Source organism: Pongo pygmaeus, chromosome 19 (genome assembly GCF_028885625.2).
Source record: "Pongo pygmaeus isolate AG05252 chromosome 19, NHGRI_mPonPyg2-v2.0_pri, whole genome shotgun sequence".
Classification (NCBI taxonomy): domain Eukaryota; kingdom Metazoa; phylum Chordata; class Mammalia; order Primates; family Hominidae; genus Pongo; species Pongo pygmaeus.
In genome coordinates, this window is record NC_072392.2 from 60843476 (window position 1) to 60865741 (window position 22266).

The window sequence follows — 22266 nt, forward strand, 5'->3', positions numbered from 1 at the left end:
CAGTACCCTAGACCAATTAAATCAACTATGGGTTTTTGTTTGTTTGTTTGTTTTAAAAAAGCTCCCAAGGTAATTAAATTTGCCATCAAGCTTGAGGACCAGCCCACTTGGCAATGTGTTAGGTGTTTTAGCCCATTTGATCTTGCCCAATAACGATCACTTTACAGTTAGTATAATTACAGTTCAGAGAGGTTAAGTAACTTATCCAAGATCACAGAGCTAGAATGTCATGAGGCCAGAAAAGGAGGCCGAGGGCTGCCTGACTCCAAAACTTGTGTTGCCTCCTCTACACCCCTGCTGCTCAAAGTGTGCTCCGTGGACCAGCAGCATCGCCATTCCCTGGGAGCTTGTTAGGAATGCATCTTATCAGGCCCCATTCCAGATCTGAATCTGAAACTGGCGTGCCTTTCAGCAAGCCCTTCAGATCATTCTGATACATGCTCAAATTTGAGAACCACAGTTCCACAATCTGACTACTCACAGCTTGGTCTGTGGACCAGCAACATTCATTATTACCTAGGAGCTTGTTAGAAACAGAATCTCAGGCTCTGCCCCAGCCTCACTGGACCAGAATTCGCATTTTAACAAGCTCTTCAGGTGACTTCTATGCACATTAAAGCTAGAGAAATACTGCTCTAGAACACTGGTTCTCAAACTTGCTGTACATTAGAATCATTTCTGATGTGTGAGTCTCATTCCCAGAGATTCTGATTTAGTTGGTTTGGGATTTAGCCTGAGAATCAGATTGTAAAATCCCAGGTGCTTCTAATATGCAGCAAGTTTGAGACTCTTACACCATTTTGCCTGTTAATGTAGATGATACTGGAGATGATTATAATCAGAGAGAGAAAGAGAGGGAGAATGCTTACCAGGTCTAACAAGGAGTGCAGGAGATGAAGCCTCTGCTGGAGCCCTGATTCCTGGTTAAAGATGGCTATGGGTCCGAGGGCAGGGACAGGCTGGACCAGATGACTGCCTTAGCCACCTACCCTCACGCTGCTTGCTCATCTACAAGTGCTGAGCTCCTGGTATCCACAAGGTGATACTTGCAGATTTATCCTCTGCAAAAATGCAGAGCTGGACTATCTGAAGTCTGGTCCAGCCAGGGCCCCTTCCCTATCTTGATGATGCTTTGATGTCCTCAGGGATCAGCTCCAACTTGAAAGGCAATCATGGGTCTGGAAAACGCTGTGTCCACAAGAATTGGCCTGGTTATTACCATGCTGGGGTCTCAATCCTGCCTTTGTTTTATTGAAGCAACTGGTTGGAGATAGGGTCTGGGGGGAAAACAGGAGAATTTGCTCTGAAGAATGAAGGAGGCAGGCAAGGTGTGGTATGAAGATGGTAGCTCTTTATCGAGTGTTTATTGTGTGCCAGACACTCCTAGCGTACTTTACCGAACCCTTCATAACAAGTATATGAAATCAGTGTTACTACTTGCATTTCATAAAGAGATGTTAAAGTCCTTACTCAACATCTACCCTCAGTAAGAGGTGGTAGTACCTGCATATGAACCCAGGCAGCTGAGCTCCCGAGATGATACCTAAACACTAAGCATGGTGGGGTCGGGTTGGGATGCAGGGGGATGGGGTTAAGATGCAGCACCTCTGCACAGATGCAATCTGTGGAGCACAGAAAGGGCCCACTTGCTCAAAAACATCACCACAGTGATCCGTGATCCAACAGAGTGCCTGGAACGCCTCCATTAGCATTCTTTATCTGGTTTTAAAAACAATCTCTTAGCATTTCCATTAAATGGCAAATATGCTATTGAGAGAGAAGCACATGAACTCCTTATGCCCATTATCACAGCATAGATTAATTTGTTGGATTAATGGGCTGCACCAGCTGGAGGAAGAGTTGGAAATTTCTGGAGGTGGCCAGGCGGGAGAGGGCGGGCATGTGAAGGGGGCTGTGTAAATCGACTGCCACCTGGTGGTCATCTTGCAGAAGTGGCAGTCACTGGCCACTGAGACACCCAGCACCATTTTCCCAGAAGCAAGATGTGAGCACCTGTTTGCCCTTAGGCCAAAGAGACAGAGGGAAATTTACTCTGTTCACATGGTTATATGTTTTCTAAAATTTGCAAAACAAAGATATTTTAAATTTTTTCTTTTCTTTTTGTTTTTTTGAGATGGAGTTTCACTCTTGTTGCCCAGGCTGGAGTGCAACAGTGTGATCTCAGCTCACTGCAACCCCCGCCTTCCGGGTTCAAGTGATTCTCCTGCCTCAGTGTCCTGAGTAGCTGGGATTACAGGCACCCACCACCACGCCCAGCTAAATTTTTGTATTTTTAGTAGAGACGGGGTTTCACCATGTTGGCCAGGCTGGTCTTGATCTCCTGACCTCAAGTGATCCGCCCACCTCAGCCTCCCAAAGTGCTGGGATTACAGGCCGTGAGCCACTGTGCCTGGCCAAATTTTTTCTTAAGAGAGCCACTAAGATTAGATAAGCTTCAGGCCCCCCAAAACCAGCATCTACCCTGAAGAGCTGAGGCTTGGAGTCAGGTGTCCTTTCTAGAGAGTAAAGAGTCACAGTTCTTTATCAGGACAAGAAGATTATTCCAGGGACTCCAGTGGGAGGAACTGTGAAACTCAGTACAAACAGCACATGCTTCCTTGCTTTGACCTTGCCATTCAAAGTGTGGTCTTTGGATACAGCGACCAACTGTCCTGGTTTCCCTGGATGCAGAACTTTCAGTGTCAAAACTGGGAAAGTCGTGGGCATATTTGGGTGGGTTGGTTATCCCAACTGCAGATTCGCAGCATTGGCATCAACCTGGAAGGCCGCTAGAAATGCAGACCCAGACCTACTGAGTCACACTGCATTTTCCAAGATCCACAGCAAATTCATGTGCATATTAAAGATTGAGTTGCTGTGGCTTCCCCAGGAAGAGAGGGGCCCACACTGGCCCTGAAATGTATGCCTTCAAGGGGTTTGGTGGGCTGCAAAACCCCACAGAGTGATTGCAACTGGCCTTGAATTCCAACAATAAAAGGCCAGCTTCTTGCTCCAGGCCCAGCTGGCCCTTTTTTCCCTGGTCACAGTGACATAGGCCTCCCAGGGCACAAAGTACTTAGTTCTCTTCCTGAACTGGATTCTTCCTGGGGGTAAGCCCAGGTTTGGTGAAGAAAAGAATGGGTAGCTAAATGAAAATAGTTTGTAGGCTGGGTGCGGTGGCTCATGCCTGTAAATCCTAGCACTTTGGGAGGCCGAGGTGGGTGGATCACTTGAGGTCAGGAATTCGAGACCAGCCTGGCCAACATGGGGAAACCCGGTCTCTACTAAAAATACAAAAATTAGCTGGGCGTGGGGGCGAGCACCTGTAATCCCAGCTACTCAAGAGGCTGAGGCAGGAGAATCACTTGAACCCAGGAGGTGGAGGTTGCAGTGAGCCGAGATTGCGCCACTGCACTCCATCTTGGGTGACAGAGCGAGATTCCATCCAACCGCTGCACTCCAGCTTGGGTGACACAGCAAGATTCCATCTAAAAAAAAGGAAAGGCAAGAGGAAAGGAAAATAGTAGCTTGTATGTTGTTAGGTGAGGTTTTTTTTTTTTTTTGAGAGAGTCTCAGCTCTGTCACCCAGGCTGGAGTGCAGTGCCACAATCATAGCCCACTGCAGCCTCGACTTCCAGGGCTCAAGCGATCCTCCCACCTCAGCCTCCCGAGTAGTTGGGACTACAGGCACATACTACCACACCTGGCTAATTTTTTTATTTTTAATAGATACAAGGTCTCTCTGTATTGCTCAGGCTGCTCTCAAACTCCTGGGCTCAATCGATCCTTCCAACTCAGCCTCCCAAAGTGCTGGATTACAAGCGTGAGTCATGGAAGCCAGCCTCAGGTGAGATTTAATTGAAGGACACTGTTGCTCTAAAACATAGTCCGAAATTGCCATCACTTGTATTTATTGAGTAGTTACCATATACTGGGCACTGTTTTAAACACTTAGCAGGTATGAACCCATTGGTGCCTCACTACAAACTCTCTGCTAGGTGCTATGATTATCCCCACTTTACAAATGAAGCTGAGGCCCAGAGGACTGTAAAAGAGATCTGTCAGTGAGGCACAGAGGACAGCCAGACTGGAAATGCTCATGATGTGCAGTGAATGGTGAGGTAGGGGATTATTTCCATTCACCTGCAGCTCTCTCCCTATCTGTGTATCTGGGGAAGGCCTCAAAGGAAAGCTGGGCCTGGGAGAGAGGGAGGGCTGGGTATGGACAGGCAGTGAAGGGAAGGCTGAGATGATAGCATCCTCATTTGTCCTAACTTGGCTTTATTTATCCATGCTGTTCACTGGAAAACTCTGAGAGCTGTGGGCCAAGCACCAGGCCGGGTGTGGGGAGGCAGAGCTAAAAGTCCTAGTTCCTGCTCTCAAAAAGGCCCCTGTAGCCAGACTCAGACAGGTAAACAGAGTTATGACACAGAGCCCTGAAAGAGATAAGCATAGGAAGGGAGGGAGCAGGTCTGGGCACTCACCCGATCTTACTGAGTGTGTGCTGGGGGCTGAAAAGCTTTTTCCACCCGAACTGATTCTTGACAGTTCCTTGAAGCCTAGGAATGGGGTCTGAAGGGGAGCTCTCAGGAGAGGGGCACAAGCCCAACAGCCGGAAGGAAAGAGAAGGCACTCTGCCTCCCTCCTTTTTTTTTTTTTTTTTTTTGAGATGGAGTCTTGCTCTGTCACCCCGACTGGAATGCAGTGGCACGATCTCAGTTCATTGCAACCTCCATCTCCTGGGTTCAAGCAATTCTCTTGGCTCAACCTCCCGAGTAGCTAGGATTGCAGGTGCCCACCACCATGGCTGGCTAATTTTTGTATTTGTAGTAGAGATGGGGTTTCATCATGTTGGCCAGGCTGGTCTCGAACTCCTGACCTCAAGTGATCCTCCCACCCCGGCCTTCCAAAGTGCTGGGATTACAGGCGTAAGCAGCCGCGCCTGGCTGTCTCCTCCTTTAATAGCCCTCCCTGCCATTCATCCTCCTGGTCCTCAGACTCAGGAAGCCTACAATTCTTTTTTTTTTTTTTAACGGATCCTGATATAATCCTCTCTGTCTTTTTTTAGAGAAAAGGTCTCACTTTGTCACCCAGGTTGGGGTGCAGTGGCACGATCATAGTTCACTGCAGCCGCGAACTCCTGGGCGCAAGCAATCCTCCTGTCTCAGGCTCATGAGTAGCTAGCACTACCAGCTTGTGCCACTGCACTGGCTAACTTTTTTCTTTCTCTTCTTTTCTTTTTTCTTTTTTTTTTTTTTTTGTAGAGACAAGGTCTCGCTATGTTGGCCAGGCTAGTCTCAAACTCCTGGCCTCAAGTCATCCTCCTGCCTTGGCCTCCCAAAGTGCTGGGATTACAGACATGATCCTCCACAGCTGGCCTGATATAATTCTTAAACTGTGTATTGAATATACTGTATTGCTTTCCTCCCTTTAAAGCTAATTGCTCCCTGATTTTAGCTGTCTGTCATAGGTGAGTAGCAGCATTCATGATTTCATCAATATGCTGGGAGTTTCACTTACCAAAGTTGTTCCACTATTGGGGATGATGCTCTCCCTCATTTTGTCTGACAAATTCCCACACACTATTTATTTATTTATTTTTGAGACGGAGTCTTACTCTGTTACCCAGGGTGGAGTGCAGTGGTGCAATCTCAGCTCACTGCAACCTCCGCTTCCTGGGTTCAAGTGATTCTCCTGCCTCAGCCTCCCAAGTAGCTGGGATTACAGGCGTGTGCCATGACACCTACCTAATTATTTTTATTTTTATTTTTTGTTTTTTATATTATTTTTAGTAGAGACGAGGTTTTGCCATGTTGGCCAGGCTGGTCTCGAACTCCTGACCTCAAGTGATCCACCCGCCTCGGCCTCCCAAAGTGTTGGGATTACAGGCGTGAGCCACCACGCCTGATCTCCACGCATTATTTAAATACGGGCATTGTCACAAAGATGTGGGCAGAGTGATGGGAAGCCACAAGGGATGGCCTAGACCCCATGGCTAATAACAGAGGGGCACAGCTTGCCAACTATGTCTAGGCTTGAAGGGGCAGGAGAGGGACGGTGGCTGGAACCTGGTGAGAGAGCTGTGATTTTATGTTCTAGAACTTTATGTTCCAGGAGGGAGCCCGTTGGCAGTGCCAACTGGAATCCAGCCAGAAGCAGAGGGCAAGGAGCTGGTGGATGCAGGCCACAGAAGCCAGCCTCCCAAGGCACAGAGCAGGGCGAAGGACGGCAGATGGTGGAGTGGAACTGCTTGGGCAAATGGGAACTATTCAGCACTTACTGATCAATGTTAGGGGCTGAGCTGTGTCTCCCCGAAAATCATATGTTGAGATTCTAACTCCCAGTACCTCAGAATGTGACTATAATAGGAGGTAGTCTTTAAAGAGGTAATTGAGTTAAAATGAAGTCAGTAGGGTGGGCCCTAATCCAAAAAGACTGATGTCCTCTTAAGAAGAGATTAGGACAAAACCTTCCCACACAGAGGAAACACCATGTGAAGACGTGGGAGAAGAAAGCTGTCTCCAAGGCAAGGAGAAACTAGCCATGTGCAGAATACACTAAACTTGCAGACACCTTGATCTTGGACTTCTGGCCTCCAGAATAGGAAGAAAATAAATTTGTGTTTAAGCCACCCACTCTGTGTGCAAGTGGTGTTAGGGCAGGCCTAGCAAACTTCATACAATCAACAAGCTATTCAGCACATAACTTAATATTTATGTATTACCTCTCTGTCTTCCCTACTGGACCGTTGGAGTCTCTAAGACTCAGAATAGTCAGGTAGGTGTTTACATGCTTCTGGAATGAATGGATCATCTAACAAGAAAGTAAAACAGTAAGGCAATCTATGAAATATTATCAAAATGCTGCAGTCCAGGTGGCAATGGGTGGATGACACAGCACAACAGCAATAGTGATGCTGTTACAGCCATCAGGCGTGTTGCTGCTCACAGGCACTCACTATGTCCCAGGTGCTGTGATTAGTGCTTTACATGAATGATCTCTTTTACTTTTGCAACAAGCCACGAAGATAGTTGACACTGCCATCCATATTATTATTATTATTGAGACAGGGTCTCAGCTCTGTTGACCAGGCTGGAGTGCAGTGGTGTGATCATGGCTCACTGCAGCCTTGAACTCCTGGGCTCAAGCCATCCTCCCACCTCAGTCCCCTGAGTAGCTGGGACTACAGGCATGCGCCACCACACCTGGCTAATTTTGCCCAGGCTGGTTTTGAACTCCTGGCTTAAGCAATCCTCCCACATTGGCCTCCCAAAATGTTGCGATTACAAGCATGAGCCACTGAGCCCAGCTCCACATTTTAACAGTTGGAGAAACAGAGGCTCGAAAAGTTACATAACTTGCTCAGAGTGACGCAATTAGTGGGCACATCTACAATGAGACGGATTAATATGAGGCCGAGTGGTGTTGTAGTGGAAGGAACATGGCCTTTGGGAGTTTACAAGCACCACTTCCTTATCTGTAAGATTATCAGGACATTACCTGTGTCAGCAGGTGGTTTAACAGCTGAATGAGACACTTGAGGTTCCTTGGTACCTCCCGCGGCACAGTGGTGCATGGTGTAAGTGCCCCAGCCCCTCACAGCCTTGGGCGGCTGTGGTCCCTACTCAAGAAGACAGCCTCAAATGTCCATTCTGCCTGCCCCCTGCTGCCCAACAGCTCGCTCCTGTATTATGAATGAATGTTTCTTGGGTGTGTACTTCTTGTGCAGCCTCAGAAGGCTGTTATCCCCAAAGTACCCCCAGTCTGCCCACCAATATTCTGCTCTCAGTCACAGAAGCAGGCTGGAAAAGGAAACTTCAAAGGCTTGGAAGAGGAAGGGAGCACCTCAAGATTAGAGAGAACATTTCTGCCTTGCAGTTCTTCCCCTACTGAGGGTTTGCGTCTTTGGTTCCCCTCCTTGATCTTGGAATAAACCCTTTAACTCTTTAGCTGCAGTGACTGCACTAACCTACAGTAGCAGTTCCTGGTGGGAGAAGTGTGCCTGTAATCTGGGCTTGCAGATAGTGCTGGCTGGGACGGAATTAGAAAGTTGTTATGAGGCCTGGGAAGACTATATTTAGCTGGGAGCATGTTTACTCTCCCCAGAGCAAGGTCTTTTAGACCTCCTGAGAGCTGGGAGACTAGAGCCTTTACACTTGGCCTGGGGCCAGAGCTGTGCTCTCTCTTCTCTGTTCCAGAGGGTCTGGAGGCAGCAGTGAAATCCACCTCAGGTTAGCCCTGGGCCTCAAATCACTGGATCCCTGGTGTGTGGGTGTGTGTGTGGGTATGTGTGTGTGTGTGTGTGTGTTGGGGGGGCAGGTGGGGAGTGGCGTTCTGCTGGACTCTTGAGCCTACCAGCCTCGAGCTTTAGGCATAGCTTAGGCGGCATTGAGGTCCTGGAAAGGGCCCTGGCTGCCCCATCCCCCCCAAGGCTGGCTCTATCAGTTGCTTATCAGACAAATTATTTAACCTCCTGAGGCCTTGCTTTCTCATCTATAATGAGGATGTTAATAGCTACCTTATGGGAAGGTATGTGGATTCAGTAAGATAACACACACAAGTAGTAACTACTCATCAAACAGTCCCTTCCTCCCCTTCACCAGCCTCAGAGTGGGAGGACTCTAGGATGACTTGACTAGGCTCCCAGGAGACATTGTGTGTGATTCAAAACATTCATTGGATTAAAAGTTCAAATATGAATACAATCTCTTTACAAGTCAAACTCTGAAGCATGTGTAAAGGAAGAAAAAATTCTCCCTTCCCTGCCTGCAATTTCACTCCGAGATATCCAATGTTCACAGCCTTGGGTGTCCTTCTGCAGAATTTCTATCCTCAAACACAAACATATATAGAGGTGTTTCTTTTTCTTTTTTTCTAACAAGTTGAGATTCCACTAAACATGTTTCTTTGCCACTTCATTTTTCATTTAAACATAAGTCATGTACGTTAACCTAGGTAAATACATGTGGATCTAGCTCATTCATTTTAATAGCTGCATAGGGTTCCAAAGAAAGTATGAACAATAATTTTCCAGCTATTTCTCATCTGATGGATTTTTTTTTTCCCACTACAAACAATGCTGCAACGATGATCCTTGCGCAAACATCCTCATGAATTGATGCTTTAATTTCTAACGGGTTCTTTCCCCGAAATATGATTACTGGGTCAAAGCATATGCTACACACAGTTTATATTATTTTACAGTTTAACACTGAGAGATGACTTTCTCCAGATTTTTTCGTTTCCTTCTCGGCGTCTGTTTGTTCCGGACACTTTCACTTTTCGAGTTCCAAGGAGGAGGCAGCCCGCGACGCCGGCCGCGGGAGTTGCAGCCAGCATCCTAGTTAGCGTGGATGCAGGTGGCACTCCGGAGATGAGGGGCTTAGTGGGGAGCACTACACAGCCAGAGGCGGAGGCCCGAGATCTAGCACGACGCTGGGCAAGTGACGGCCCCTCCCCGGCCTTGGTTTTCTTCTGCGTAGTCTGTGACTCTAAACAACATTAGGCTCAGCATGGGCCTAGAGCTGGTGACCTCAAATCTCGGCCCTTGTTGGCTCCCCCAGGACCGTAGGCTGCGCCTCACCCCCGCTCTGCCCCACTACTTCTCCTCCGCGCGTCCCCACCTTTTCAGAGGAGTTGGCTCAACAAGGCGAGAGAGAGTAAAGCAACCACCATGATGAATCCCTCCCACAGCTCGGTCATTTATTACTTCTGTCCGGCTTTGGCTCGCTCCCGCCCTTTTGGCTCGGCTATCGAGTGCTCCTGCCTGAACCTGGCTAGCAACCTCGGAGCGCGCCCGTTCGGCCTATCACTTGCTTCTGCCTGCGCCGCTCTCCCGCAGGGGCCACGGTGAAAGCACAGCGATCCTTGGCTCGGCCAGCAACTTATGCGCCCTTTACCCGGATCAGCCGCTTCCGGTTCCGGTAGCATCTAGTCACGCTCGGTCCCAGGCGCAGATCATGGCAGGCAGCCGGCTGGAAACCGTAGGGAGCATCTTCTCGCGGTGTGTGCTCCGAGCCGCGGTGGGCTGAGGGTGCCTCCCCCAGGCTGGGGTTCTCAGCCGGTCACGCTCTTCCTTGGGGCGGACCTGAGCAGGGCGAGGCGTATTGCAGGGTGCGGGGGCTGAGCTGGGTGAGGCCCTCCCTCATGTTTTCTCCTGGCTCCGAATAGTTGTGCCTGAGGATGCCTTTCCTTGAATTTATGTGTCATGTTAAGGATTATTGCAGCTGCCTCTCCCCGAGTGGAGGTCTCTAGGAAGAGGAAGGGAGGAAGAGCCTGATGGGCCTTCCTTATCAGGTCATGCAAGACCGCTTTTGCATTTTCCCGTGACCGAACGTGGGTGGGACGCACAAAAGAAGATAGAGGGATTTTAACCCCTGAGCGTTGTTAGTTTGGTTTGGGATGTGGACAGACCTTCCCTGTAGGTGGGGAGGAGTCCTCCCCCGTTCTGTGTTGCAGACCGCATAATACCTTTAATGTCCCAAGCTGTGCTAGACTGATTCAGGGGCTTTGGCAGGCTACTGCAAGTGACCCAGTTTCGTTCTGTTCCCTCCCTAAGGACTCGGGACCTGATTCGGGCTGAGGTGCTAAAGGAGAAGCCCCTGTGGTTTGACGTATATAACGCCTTTCCCCCGCTGAGGGAGCCCGTCTTCCAAAGGCCCCGACTGCGATATGGCAAAGCCAAAGCTCCCATCCAGGACATCTGGTACCACGAGGATCGGATTAGAGCGTGAGTGCTCAGCCCTGTAGTGGACAGGAGGCAACAGAACTTCAGAAGGGAAGGTTTCGGTAGCAGTCTGGGAATTCAAATACGAAATTGAGTCAGGGGTTTGCCCTGTGGAGAAGGCTTATCTAGCCAAATTAGGGAGTCAGCACCCTTTCCCCATAGTGAAACTGAAGTTCTGAAAAGTGGAATCTGGAGCCCAGCAACCGAAAGATCATTGCAATTATAGCTGCATGTTTCTGGGCATCTGCTTTGGGCCAGGCACTGTACTAAGCTCTTTGCAAGCATTATCTCATTCTCTAAAGGCCTTACTCTAACTTGTAAGGAAGGTATTCTTGTTTCCATTTTATTCAAGGAGACTGCGAAGCTCAAGGAAATTAGCTAACTTCTTGTAATTACTAAATACATAGGAGGGTGGCAGATCTGGGAATCACGTCTCTGACTCCAAGCTTACGGTGATCATTATGCCTGCCTTCTCCAGGAGTGGAGGGAGATAGGAGGAACATGGTCTATGGATCTAGTAGTCCGGATCTTTGAAGCCACTCAGATGAAAGAATGCTTAAAAGTCTAAGAGAGGCCGGGCGCGGTGGCTCACGCCTGTAATCCCAACACTTTGGGAGGCCAAGGCGGGCGGATCACCTGAAGTCAGGAGTTCGAGACCAGTCAGACCAATATGGTGAAACCCCGTCTCTACTAAAAATACAAAAATTAGCCGGGCGTGGTGGTGGGTGCTTGTAGTCCCAGCTACTCGGAAGGCTGAGACAGGAGAATTGCTTGAACCTAGGAGGTGGAGGTTGCAGTGAGCCGAGATCCCACCACTGCACTCCAGCCTGGGCAATAGAGAGAGACAGTCACTAGGAATTTGAAGGAAAATCATGTGTTCTTTATTTTTTTTTAGCATCCCTTTTCTCTTTTTTTTTCTTTTTCTTAAGCTCAGTGGCAAGAATACTTCCTCTTTTATTATAAAAGCAACACATGCTACTTGTAGAAAATTTAGATACACGAAGAAAGCATAAAGAACAAATCACAGGATGGATGTGGTGGCTTGTGCCTGTAATCCTAGTGCTTTGGGAGGCGTAAGGGAGGATAGCTTGTGCCCAGGAGTTTGAGACCAGCCTGGGCAACATGGCAGGACTTGTCTCTACCAAAAAAAAAGTAGTTGTCTTAGTTTACACTCTGATTAGCAGTTTCTGAGAGTTCTTACTTTGTCCTTGTCAGTATTGATAATGATTATTTAAGAATTTTTTTTTTCTGGGCCAGGCACGGTGGCCCACGCCTGTAATCCTAGCACTTTGGGAGGCTGAGGTGGGCAGATTGCCTGAGCTCAGGAGTTCGAGACCACTTTGGGCAATATGGTGAAACCCTGTCTAGACTAAAATACCAAAAATTAGCCGGGCGTGGTGGTGGGTGCCTGTAGTCCCAGCTACTCTGGATGCTGAGGTGGGAGAATCGCTTGAACCTAGAAGGTGGAGGTTGCAGTGAGCTGAGATTGCACCACTGCACTCCAGCCTGGGCAACAGAGGGAGACTATGTCTCCAAAAAAAAAAAAAAAAAATTTTTTTTTTTTTCTGATCTAAGTTTTTTTTTTTTTTTTTTTTTTTTGAGACGGAATCTCACTCTGTCGCCCAGGCTGGAGTGCAGTGGCGCGATCTCGGCTCACTGCAAGCTCTGCCTCCCGGGTTCACGCCATTCTTCTGCCTCAGCCTCTTGAGTAGCTGGGACTACAGGCGCCCGCCACCACGCCCGTCTAATTTTTTGTATTTTTAGTAGAGACAGGGTTTCACCATGTTAGCCAGTATCGTCTCAATCTCCTGACCTCGTGATCTGCCTGCCTCGGCCTCCCAAAGTGCTGGGATTACAGGCGTGAGCCACTGCGCCCGGCTGATCTAGGTAGTTTTAAAATAATAATCCCAGCACTTTGGGAAGCCGAGACGGGTGGATCACGAGGTTAGGAGTTTGAAACCAGCCTGGCCAACATAATGAAACCCCGTCTCTACTAAAAATAAAAAAATTAGCTGGGTGTGGTGGCCCGCGCATGTAATACCAGTTACTTGGGAGGCTGAGGCAGGAGAATAGCTTGAACCCGGGAGGCGGAGGTTGCAGTGAGCTGAAATGATGCCACTGTACTCCAGCCTGGGCGACAGAGCAAGACTCTATCTTGGGGGAAAAAAAACCAGTAATTGTGTCTAGAGATTTTAATTTCTGTTTCTTTTGACAAGTTTCTCTACTTTCATGATTATTGGCCATTTGAATTTATTTTTGAAATATCTGTATTCTTTACCTATTTTAATAATTGTTATTATTGATCAGTAAGAGTTCTTTATAGAATTGAAGATACTAAGTCTTTGACATACACTCCAGACATTTATTTATATGTTACTTGTTATTAATAATGCTTGTTTAATTTATAGAAGTTCGTTATTTCATTCCACTAATTTTTTTGGTGCCTTCTACATGGTAAGCATTGCACTAAACATTGTGCTAGGCACTGAGGTATTTTACGTATTCAAATCTACCCATTTTTTCTTTTTGCTGGCTTCATTGCCTTTAGGCTTAGAGGGTTTAGAAAAGTCTTTTTCAGTAAACTCAACTCTCTTTTTCTGAGTTATCTTTCAAAGTGCAGATGAGGGGTTGAAACTAGTAGAAATATTCATTCTTTAATCTTCTTCCCTCCTTCACTCTCTGTTTCTTTTTTTTGAGATGGAGTCTCGCTCTGTCGCCCCGGCTGGAGGGCAGTGGCGCGATCTTGGTTCACTGCAAGCCCCGACTCCTGGGTTCATGTTATTCTCCTGTCTCAGCCTCCCCAGTAGCTGGGACTATAGGCGCCTGCCACCACGCCCGGCTAATTTTTTGTATTTTTAGTAGAGATGGGGTTTCACTGTGTTAGCCAGGATGGTCTTGATCTCCTGACCTCGTGATCCACCCACCTTGGCCTCTTAAAGTGCTGGGATTACAGGCATGAGCCACCGCGCTTGGCTTCTCTACTCTCTTTTTTCCAAAACTTAAATAGTCACAGAAAATGTGCTCCTAATGGTTTCCTAGCAACATTCTCTTTTTTTTTTTTTTTTTTTTTTGAGATGGAGTCTTGCTATGTCACCCAGGCTGGAGTGCAGTGGTATAATTTCAGCCCCATGCAACCTCCACCTCCCGGGTTCAAGCAGTTCTCCTGCCTCAGCCTCCTGAGTAGCTGGGATTACAGGCCACGCCACCATGCCTGGTTAATTTTTGGATTTTTAGTAGCTATGGGGTTTCACCATGTTGGTCAGGCTGATCTCGAACTCCTGACCTCATGATCCGCCCACCTTGCCTCCCAAAGTGCTGGGATTACAGGTGTGAGCCACCGTGCCCGGCCTCCTAGCAACATTCTTAAAAATATCTTTAAAGTTCTCTATTTTTTTAATACAAAAAAAAAAAAAAAGATGTCACACTCTTTTGGGACTCCTTTTCTGTTTTCATGTTTCCCCTTTTGTGTGCCCTGAATTTTGTTCATACTGCCCCTGTTGTGGCCTTAGCCTGTCTTTAATAGCTCTACATTCCAAATGCCCTGTCTTTATTGAATAACAAACATTCATTAAGCACTGTCATGGGCCAGGCATTGTCAAATTCATTCTTGTAACTTCAGTGCCTAGCCCAGTGTGTGGCATATAAGTTGCTTATTAATTGTCTCTTGAATGAAGAAGCTAATGGATTAATGAACAGATGAACTACGAGGCTGGTAGAGAGAAACGAAAGAAAATTCCTTGGAGAGGAATGGTGGAGGGCCAGGACTGGGACTGTTTGGAGAATGGCCATCAGAGTTTTATTAGTTTTCTGAAACGATTTCAGGAACAGTGGGCTAGAAACCACTTCTATGGCCACATTTAGCATCTCTATACATTTATGTAAGATCTAAGTAAGTGGTAAATCTCTCACTGGGAGTTTACTGACAAATCCCCTCCCCTTGAATACTGATGTTAATTAGCTTTTAGTACCTTGAATTTGTCTAGTTCCTTTTTCTCTTAAATATTTAGACCGACGAGTGTGCCTAATTGACTTTGATACACATCCCTTATTCTTACTGTTATTTCAGGCTGCTAGAAAATGGAATTTATAAGGTCATTATGTTCTGAATTGGGGCCCAGGCTTTTCCCCCGGGACCCCCAACACCAACACTCTTTTAAAGTAGCAGAACAGGTATGTTCTTGCTCTGCTTGGAAATTTTCGGCATACGACATGAGATCTTTGAGGAGATTAAATGCTTTTTCAGCACCTTTCTTCTCAGACCCATTGCATGCACTTTGTGGTTCACTGATACATTAAAATCATTTGTGCTTTGCTCTCACTTGTAATCGTGGCACTTCAGGAGGCTGAGGCGGGTGGATCACTTGAGGTCAGGAGTTCGAAACCAGCCTGAGCAATATGGTGAAACCCCATCTCTACTGAAAATGCAAAAATGAGCCAGGCGTGGTAGCATGCACCTGTAGTCCCAGCTAGTCTGGAGGCTGAGGTGGGAGGATCGCTTTAACCCAGGAGGTGGAGGTGGCAGTGAGCCGAGATTGCACCACTTCACTCCAGCCTGGGTGACAGAGCGAGACTCCATCTCAGAAATAAATAAATAAATAAAAATTAAAAAAAATCATTTGTGCTTCTGCTGTAGGTAGCATTGGAACTGGATGATAAATGATTGGAGAATGTAGAATAGTTTACTTGTCCCTCTTGTTAAATATTAACTTTTTTTTTTTTTGAGATGGAGTCTTGCTCTGTCTCTGTCTCCCAGGCTGGAGTGCAGTGGTTCAATCTCAGCTCACTGCAGCCTCCACCTCCCGGGTTCAAGCAGTTCTCCTCCTCAGCCTCCCGAGTAGCTGGGATTACAGGCTTGTGTCACCACGCCCGGCTAATTTTTTTTTTTTTTTTTGTATTTTCAGGAAGACGGGGTTTCACCATGTTGGCCAGGCTGGTCTTGAACTCCTGACCTCCAGTGATTCACCCACCTCGGCCTCCCAAAGTGCTGGGATTACAGGCATGAGCCACCATGCCCATCCTGTTAAATATTATTTCTTTAAATTCTTTTTTTATTTTTTAATTTTTTACTATTGTCAGAACATATAAAAATTATTTCTATTAATGCCAAAATATTATCTTGTATTTATATAATTTATTGAACCTTTATCTTTGTGGCCCTCTTTTTTTTTTGGTGTTTTTGATATTTAAAAAAGCTTATAGAGTGGTTGTGCATGCCTGTAGTTCCAGCTACTTGGGAGGCTGAGGAAGGAGGACCATTGGAGTCTAGGAGTTCAAGGTTGTAGTACACTGTGATTGTACCTGTGAATAGCCACTGTGCTCACAACAGCCTGGCAACATGGCAAGACCCCATCTCTTAAAAAAAAGAAAAAGAAAAAGGAACTTACAACAAAATAAATAAAACAAACAAAAAAGATGTATTAAAACCTAAGTGTAAAAAGTGAGATCATAACAGTACTGGAAGAAAACATGGGAGAATTAAAAAAAAATCTGAGTGATAAAGGTCTTTTTAAGCATGATATAAAACTCAGAAACCATAAAAAGAAAATATTAAAATTTTCTGTATAAAAAAGTACCGTAAGCAAAATCAAAAGACAGCCAACAAACTGGGAAAGATCTTTGCAATGTTATGACAAAGGACTAATTTTCTATGTATATGGCTACAAAGTTTGCTTAGAAATCATTAAGAAAGAGACTACTGTGTAACAAATTACCATAGACCAGGTGGCTTATAAACAAATGAAATTTCTTTCTCATAGTTCCGGAGGCTGGGAAGTCTGAGATCAGGGTGCCAGCAGGGTCAGGTTCTGGGGAGGACTGTCTTCCTGATTCCTCGAATTGAGGGGAGCAGAGAGTGGAAGCAAGCTCTCTTCTGTCTCTTATAGGGGCACTAATCCCATCATGAGGGCTGATTACCATGACCTGATTACCTCCCAAAGGCTCCATCTCTAAATACCATCACATTGGGGATTAGGATTTCAACATTCTAATTTTGGTGGGACACATTTAGTCCATAGCAACCACCACATAGAAAAGCGGACAAAGAACTTGGACAGTTCACAGAAAAGGAAATTCAGTTTGCTTTTAAACTTGAAAAGATGTTCAGTCTCTTTCAAAAGAAAAGCAAATTAAAACTATAAAGAGTTCTGGTTTCTTACCTATCAGGTTGGTTAAGATCAAAAAGTTGGAGAACGTGTGTGTGTGTTTGTGTATTTTTTTTTTTTGAGGCAGGATCTCACCCAGACTGGGATGCAGTGGCGCCTATCATGGCTTACTGCAGCCTTGACCTCCTGGGCTCAAGTGATCCTCCCACCTCAGCCTCCTGAGTAGCTGGGACTACAGGTGTATGCCACCATTCCTGGCTAATTTTTAATTTTTTTGTAGAGATGGTGTCCCACTATATTGCCCAGGCTGGTCTTGAACTCCTGGCCTCAAGTGATCCTCCTGCCTTGGCCTCCCAAAGTGCTGGGATTACAGGCATCAGCCACCACGCCTGGTCTAAATATATATATATATTTTTTCGCTGGGATTACAGGTGTGAGCCACTGCACCTGGCTCGTGTGTGTGTGTGTGTGTGTATGTTTTTTTTTTTTGTTTTTTTTTTTTTTCAGAGACAGGGTCTCAGGTCTCACCATGTTGCCCAAGCTGGTGGTGAGCTCCTGGCCTCAAAAGATCCTCATGCCTCAGCTTCCCAAGCAGGTGGGATTATATGCGTGAGCCTCTATGCTCAGCTGGAGAATGTCATTTGGTCAGGGTGTGGGGAGATAGGCACTCATATATTACCTATGTGAATGTAAATTGGTACAGCCACTTGGGAAAGCATTTTGGCAATTTGAAAGGCTTAATTACAAATGCACATACCTTGATCCAGTAGTACCACATTTGTGAATTTATGCCACAGACTTATTTACGTGGTGCACTAAAATTATAAATAGAGATAATGATTGCAGCGTGGTTTAGAGTAGTAAAGGACTGGAAACAATCTCCATGCACTGATAAGGCAAGATGTAGGGAGGAGAAATGGGGAGTGACTGCTCAGATACAGTGCCTCCTTTGGGGATGATGAAAATGTTTTGGAACTAGATAGAGGTGCTAGTTGCACAGCTTTGTGAGTTTTCTACATGTCACTTAATTGCACAGTGAAAAATGTTAAATGTGGGCTGGGGACAATGGCTCATGCCTGTAAGCCCAGCATTTTTGGAAGCCAAGGTGGGAGGATCTGTTGAGGCTAGCAGTTCAAGACCAGCCTGGGCAACATAGTGAGACTGCATCTCTACAAAAAATTTAAAACTTAGCCAGGCATGGTGGTGCTGTGAACCTGTAGTTCCAGCTACTCAGGAGGCTGAGGCAAGAGGATTGCTTGAGCCCAGGAGTTTGAGGCTGCAGTGAGCTATGATCACAGCACCGCTACCTGCGTGGGTGACACAGTGAGACCCTGTCTCTTTGGAAAAAAAAAAGTTAATTTTATGATGTGTGAATTTTACGTCAGTTTTTATTATTTATTTTTATTTTGTTATTATTTTTTGAGACGGAGTCTCATTCTGTCACCCAGGTTGGAGGGCAGTGGCGTGCTCTCCACTTACTGCAACCTCCGCCTCCTGGGTTCAAGTGATTCTCCCACCTAACCCTCCCAAGTAGCTGTGACTACAGGCATATGCCACTATGCCTGCTAATTTCTTTGTATTTTTAGTAGAGATGGGATTTCACCATGTTGAACTCCCAGTCTCAAGTAATCTGCCTGCCTCAGCCTCCCAAAGTGCTGGGATTACAGGTATGAGCCACTGCACCTAGCCTTACCTCAGTTTTTAAAAAGGCAAGATGTAGAGCAAGGTTTACTATTCTTTGGGTTAAAAATGTGGCTGGGGACAGGGAATGATAGTGCATATATGCTAGTATATTAGTGGAATATTTCTGGATGGATATACAAGAAATTTGTTAGTGTTGTTTCCTGGGAAGGAAGCAACTAGGGGGCTGGGGTGCAGAAGTGGGAGGGAGTGTTACTTTTCATTGGCCACCCTTTTGTGCTATTTGGTATATTTACCATGTGCATGTGTGCATTACTTATCTAAAAAAACAAAACTGTTCAGCTTAGGCTATGTGGGTTGTACTGTACTTAACTCCTCAGCGCCTAGCACTTATTCTTTATTTCTTTTATTCCATTCTCATCCACAGTCTATAATCGGAGATTTATATTATGTTGTTTGCATTTTCTAGGAAGTTTTATTCAGTGTATGGGTCTGGTCAAAGAGCTTTTGATCTATTCAATCCAAACTTCAAGTCTACCTGTCAACGGTAAGCCATGTTATAAGTCCTAGGCTATTCATATTATTTTTTAAGGATTTCGTTATCCATTTGATACTGTGTAACAGCGTCTTAACAATGCTTATAAACAGACCTAAAATGTGACTGCTTGGAATTACAGGTTTGTGGAGAAGTACGCTGAGCTACAGAAACTTGGAGAAACAGATGAAGAGAAGTTATTTGTGGAAACAGGGAAGGCTTTATTGGCCGAAGGTGTCATTTTAAGACGAGTAGGCGAAGCAAGGACTGTGAGTATTTCATTGTTAAAATTGTTATTGGGTTTATAGTTGTCCCTCAGTATGCACAGGGGATTGGTGCTAGGGCCCCTGCAGATACCAATATTCACAGATGCTGAAATCCCTTTTATAAAGTGCTGTAGTTTTTGCATATAACCTACACATATCCTCCCATATACTTTAATCATCTCTAAATCATTTATAATACATAACACAATGTAAATGCTATATAAGTAGTTATACTCTACTTTTAAAAACTTATGTTTTTTATTTTATTTATTTATTGTTAAAATATTTTTGATCCGTGGTTTGTTGAATCTGCATATGTGGAACCTGTAGATGCAGAGGGTTGACCAGAGTTGCCAATCTGATGGAAGTTAAAGAGAGACTTGGTTTTCTTTCCCTAACCTTGGCTTATGTTCTTAAACTCCAGGTCAAATACTATTACACTGAATACACTAGAATTTTGTGGTAATGATTGCTACTTGAAACAAGTGAGTTGTCATTAGGGCTTTTGAAATTGTGGTTCTATAGACATTTTTTTTTTTTTTTTTTTTTGAGACGGAGTCTCGCTCTGTCGCCCAGGCTGGAGTGCAGTGGTGCGATCTTGGCTCACTGCAAGCTCTGCCTCCCGGGTTCACGCCATTCTCCTGCCTCAGCCTCCCGAGTAGCTGGGACCACAGGCGCCCGCCACCACGCTTAGCTAATTTTTTGTATTTTTAGAAGAGACGGGGTTTCACCGTGTTAGCCAGGATGGTCTCGATCTCCTGACCTCGTGATCCGCCCACCTCAGCCTCCCAAAGTGCTGGGATTACAGGCGTGAGCCACCACGCCCGGCCCTGTAAACTTTTTAAAATTATGTTTACTATTTGTTATAGTAGAATTGGATCTGAGATATCAGTGCTAAGTTTTTCACTCAGTGACAGAATGTGCCTAGTTATATATCTTTAGCCAATTAATTGAGTGAAAATGATAACATCTGTGTGATACTTACATCTGGTCTTTTAAGCAACACGGAGGTAGTCACGTTTCCTGGAAATCCGAACACTTGAATGTCAGACCACAGACTGCGTTGGAAGAAAATGAGACTCAGAAAGAAGTTCCACAGGACCAGCATTTGGAGGCACCTGCAGACCAGTCGAAAGGTCTCTCGCCTCCCTGAAGGACCTGTATACTATGTATGCTGGCATTCACACTCTACTCACTGGCTGAATGTTGAGCTATTTTTAAACAGTTGAACTGTGTAAATGTTTCTTGATCTCTAAGGTATTATGTTTGCCTTCTCTTAGTTATTTCTGGGTTGTCATAAAGCTCAGTATCATGGTTTGACAGAAGCAGTTATGTGAACTTTTATGTTAGGACATTACTAAATAAAGAATTCCCTAGCTGCTTATAAAGCAAATTTACTTTGAATTGTAAATAACATGAAGAAACCTTTATAAAGATTGTTCAAATGGGACTCAATCTGACTAGGCTTGCTTTGATGTTTGTTAGTGTGTGGGCTGGCTACATCTGATTCCCGGGTACATATTTCTTCTGATCCATCAGACTTCTACATGTACACATGGTGTGGAACCTTGGCTAGCTGGTTTTGTCTGTAGAGAATCTTTGTACTTCTTGCTATAGAACGATTATCTCTCCACTTGAGAGTCCAAGCTGACTTGCGCTTTGTGGTAAGAGTGAGGACCTGTCATTGCTGATGCACAAAGGCCAAAACTGTAACTTTAATGTCATGGATTGAGTGTGCTGGAGACAGTTAACATAGGCCTGCACACACTAGGCTGTTCAGTAAATACTTGTTGAATGAATGAGTGAATGAATGGTTATATCCAGCTAAAGACTGGATTCATATGGTGTAGATAACAGGATTGCCAAGAAAGGAGGCAGCTAATTTAGGTGATGCTCTCCACCAGCATCCACCTGCCTCCCTGGGGCCAAAGTGTGCCTACAAGTCCTTATCAACTGCCCTGCCTTCCTCGTTTCCCCAGGTTTTACTAAATACATGAAATATCCCTCTTGAGATTGCAGCCTTTGTATATGTGGTCAAGCCAGTGGTTTTCAGCTGTTAGTAGTAAGCTGCTTCAGAGATTCCCTATTTTAAAACTCGTGTAGATTTTCTACCCAGTGGTTCTTTGTGTATGGTCTCATCCCTCCTGGTACACTGTGAGGCAGGTCCACATCTCACAGTCTGTATATGGTACACATCCATGCACGTGGGTGCTTGGTTCATGCAGGTGAATGAATACGTGAGGCAAAAGCAGCTCTCAGCCGTGCTGCTTCCCCCTCGACCTTTATCACTGTTTCACAATTGCTTGCATTTAGAGAATGCTTTACTTTTCGGTAGGGAAGTAAATTTCATCCATTCAAAGACATTACATAACCATTGAGACCAAACATCGGGCCAGACCTTGGGAAGAGGACTTAAAAAGCAGGTGAAAGACACAGTCTTTTCTCAGAGGAACAATTGAGGGGTCACTCATCTCTTTAAACCTTAGGTTTCTGGGTTTTTAAGGGCAGGTTTTTTTTGCCACAATGATGAAGACTTAAAAAATGTTTTTTTCATGTCTGGATTGATGTCCCATTTTTGTTTGTTTTCCTCCTCTGTAGATTTTTAATTTTTTTTTTTTTTTGCGATGGAGTATCACTCTGTCTCCCAGGCTGGAGTACAGTGGAGCCATCTTGGCCCACTGCAACCTCCGCCTCCCAGGTTCAAGCAGTTCTTCTGCCTCAGCCTCCCAAGTAGCTGGGATTACAGGTGTATACCATGACGCCCGGCTAATTTTTGTATTTTTAGTAGAGACGGGGTTTTACCATGTTGCCCAGGCTGATCTCAAACTGCTGGCCTCAAGTGATCCACCCGCCTCAACCTCCCAAAATGCTGGGATTCCGGGTGTGAGCCACCATGCCTGGCCTTAATTTTTTTTTTTAATTTTGTTTTAGGAGATGGGGGTCTCACTGTGTCACCCAGGCTGGGTGCAGTGGTGCATACCCTGCTGCAGTCTTAAC

General features: G+C 45.6%; 1 protein-coding gene across 1 annotated transcript; it reads left to right on the top strand.

Moving 5' to 3' along the window:
- Window positions 1-9859: 9859 nt before the first annotated feature.
- On the top strand, window positions 9860-20719 carry MRPS23 (mitochondrial ribosomal protein S23). The gene is made up of 5 exons (XM_054460168.2): window positions 9860-10003; window positions 10559-10729; window positions 18938-19015; window positions 19146-19272; window positions 20270-20719. Exons 1-5 carry the CDS (start codon window positions 9960-9962, stop codon window positions 20420-20422), a joined length of 573 nt encoding a protein of 190 aa, XP_054316143.1. The 5' UTR covers window positions 9860-9959; the 3' UTR covers window positions 20423-20719.
- The last annotated feature ends 1547 nt before the right edge of the window (window positions 20720-22266 follow it).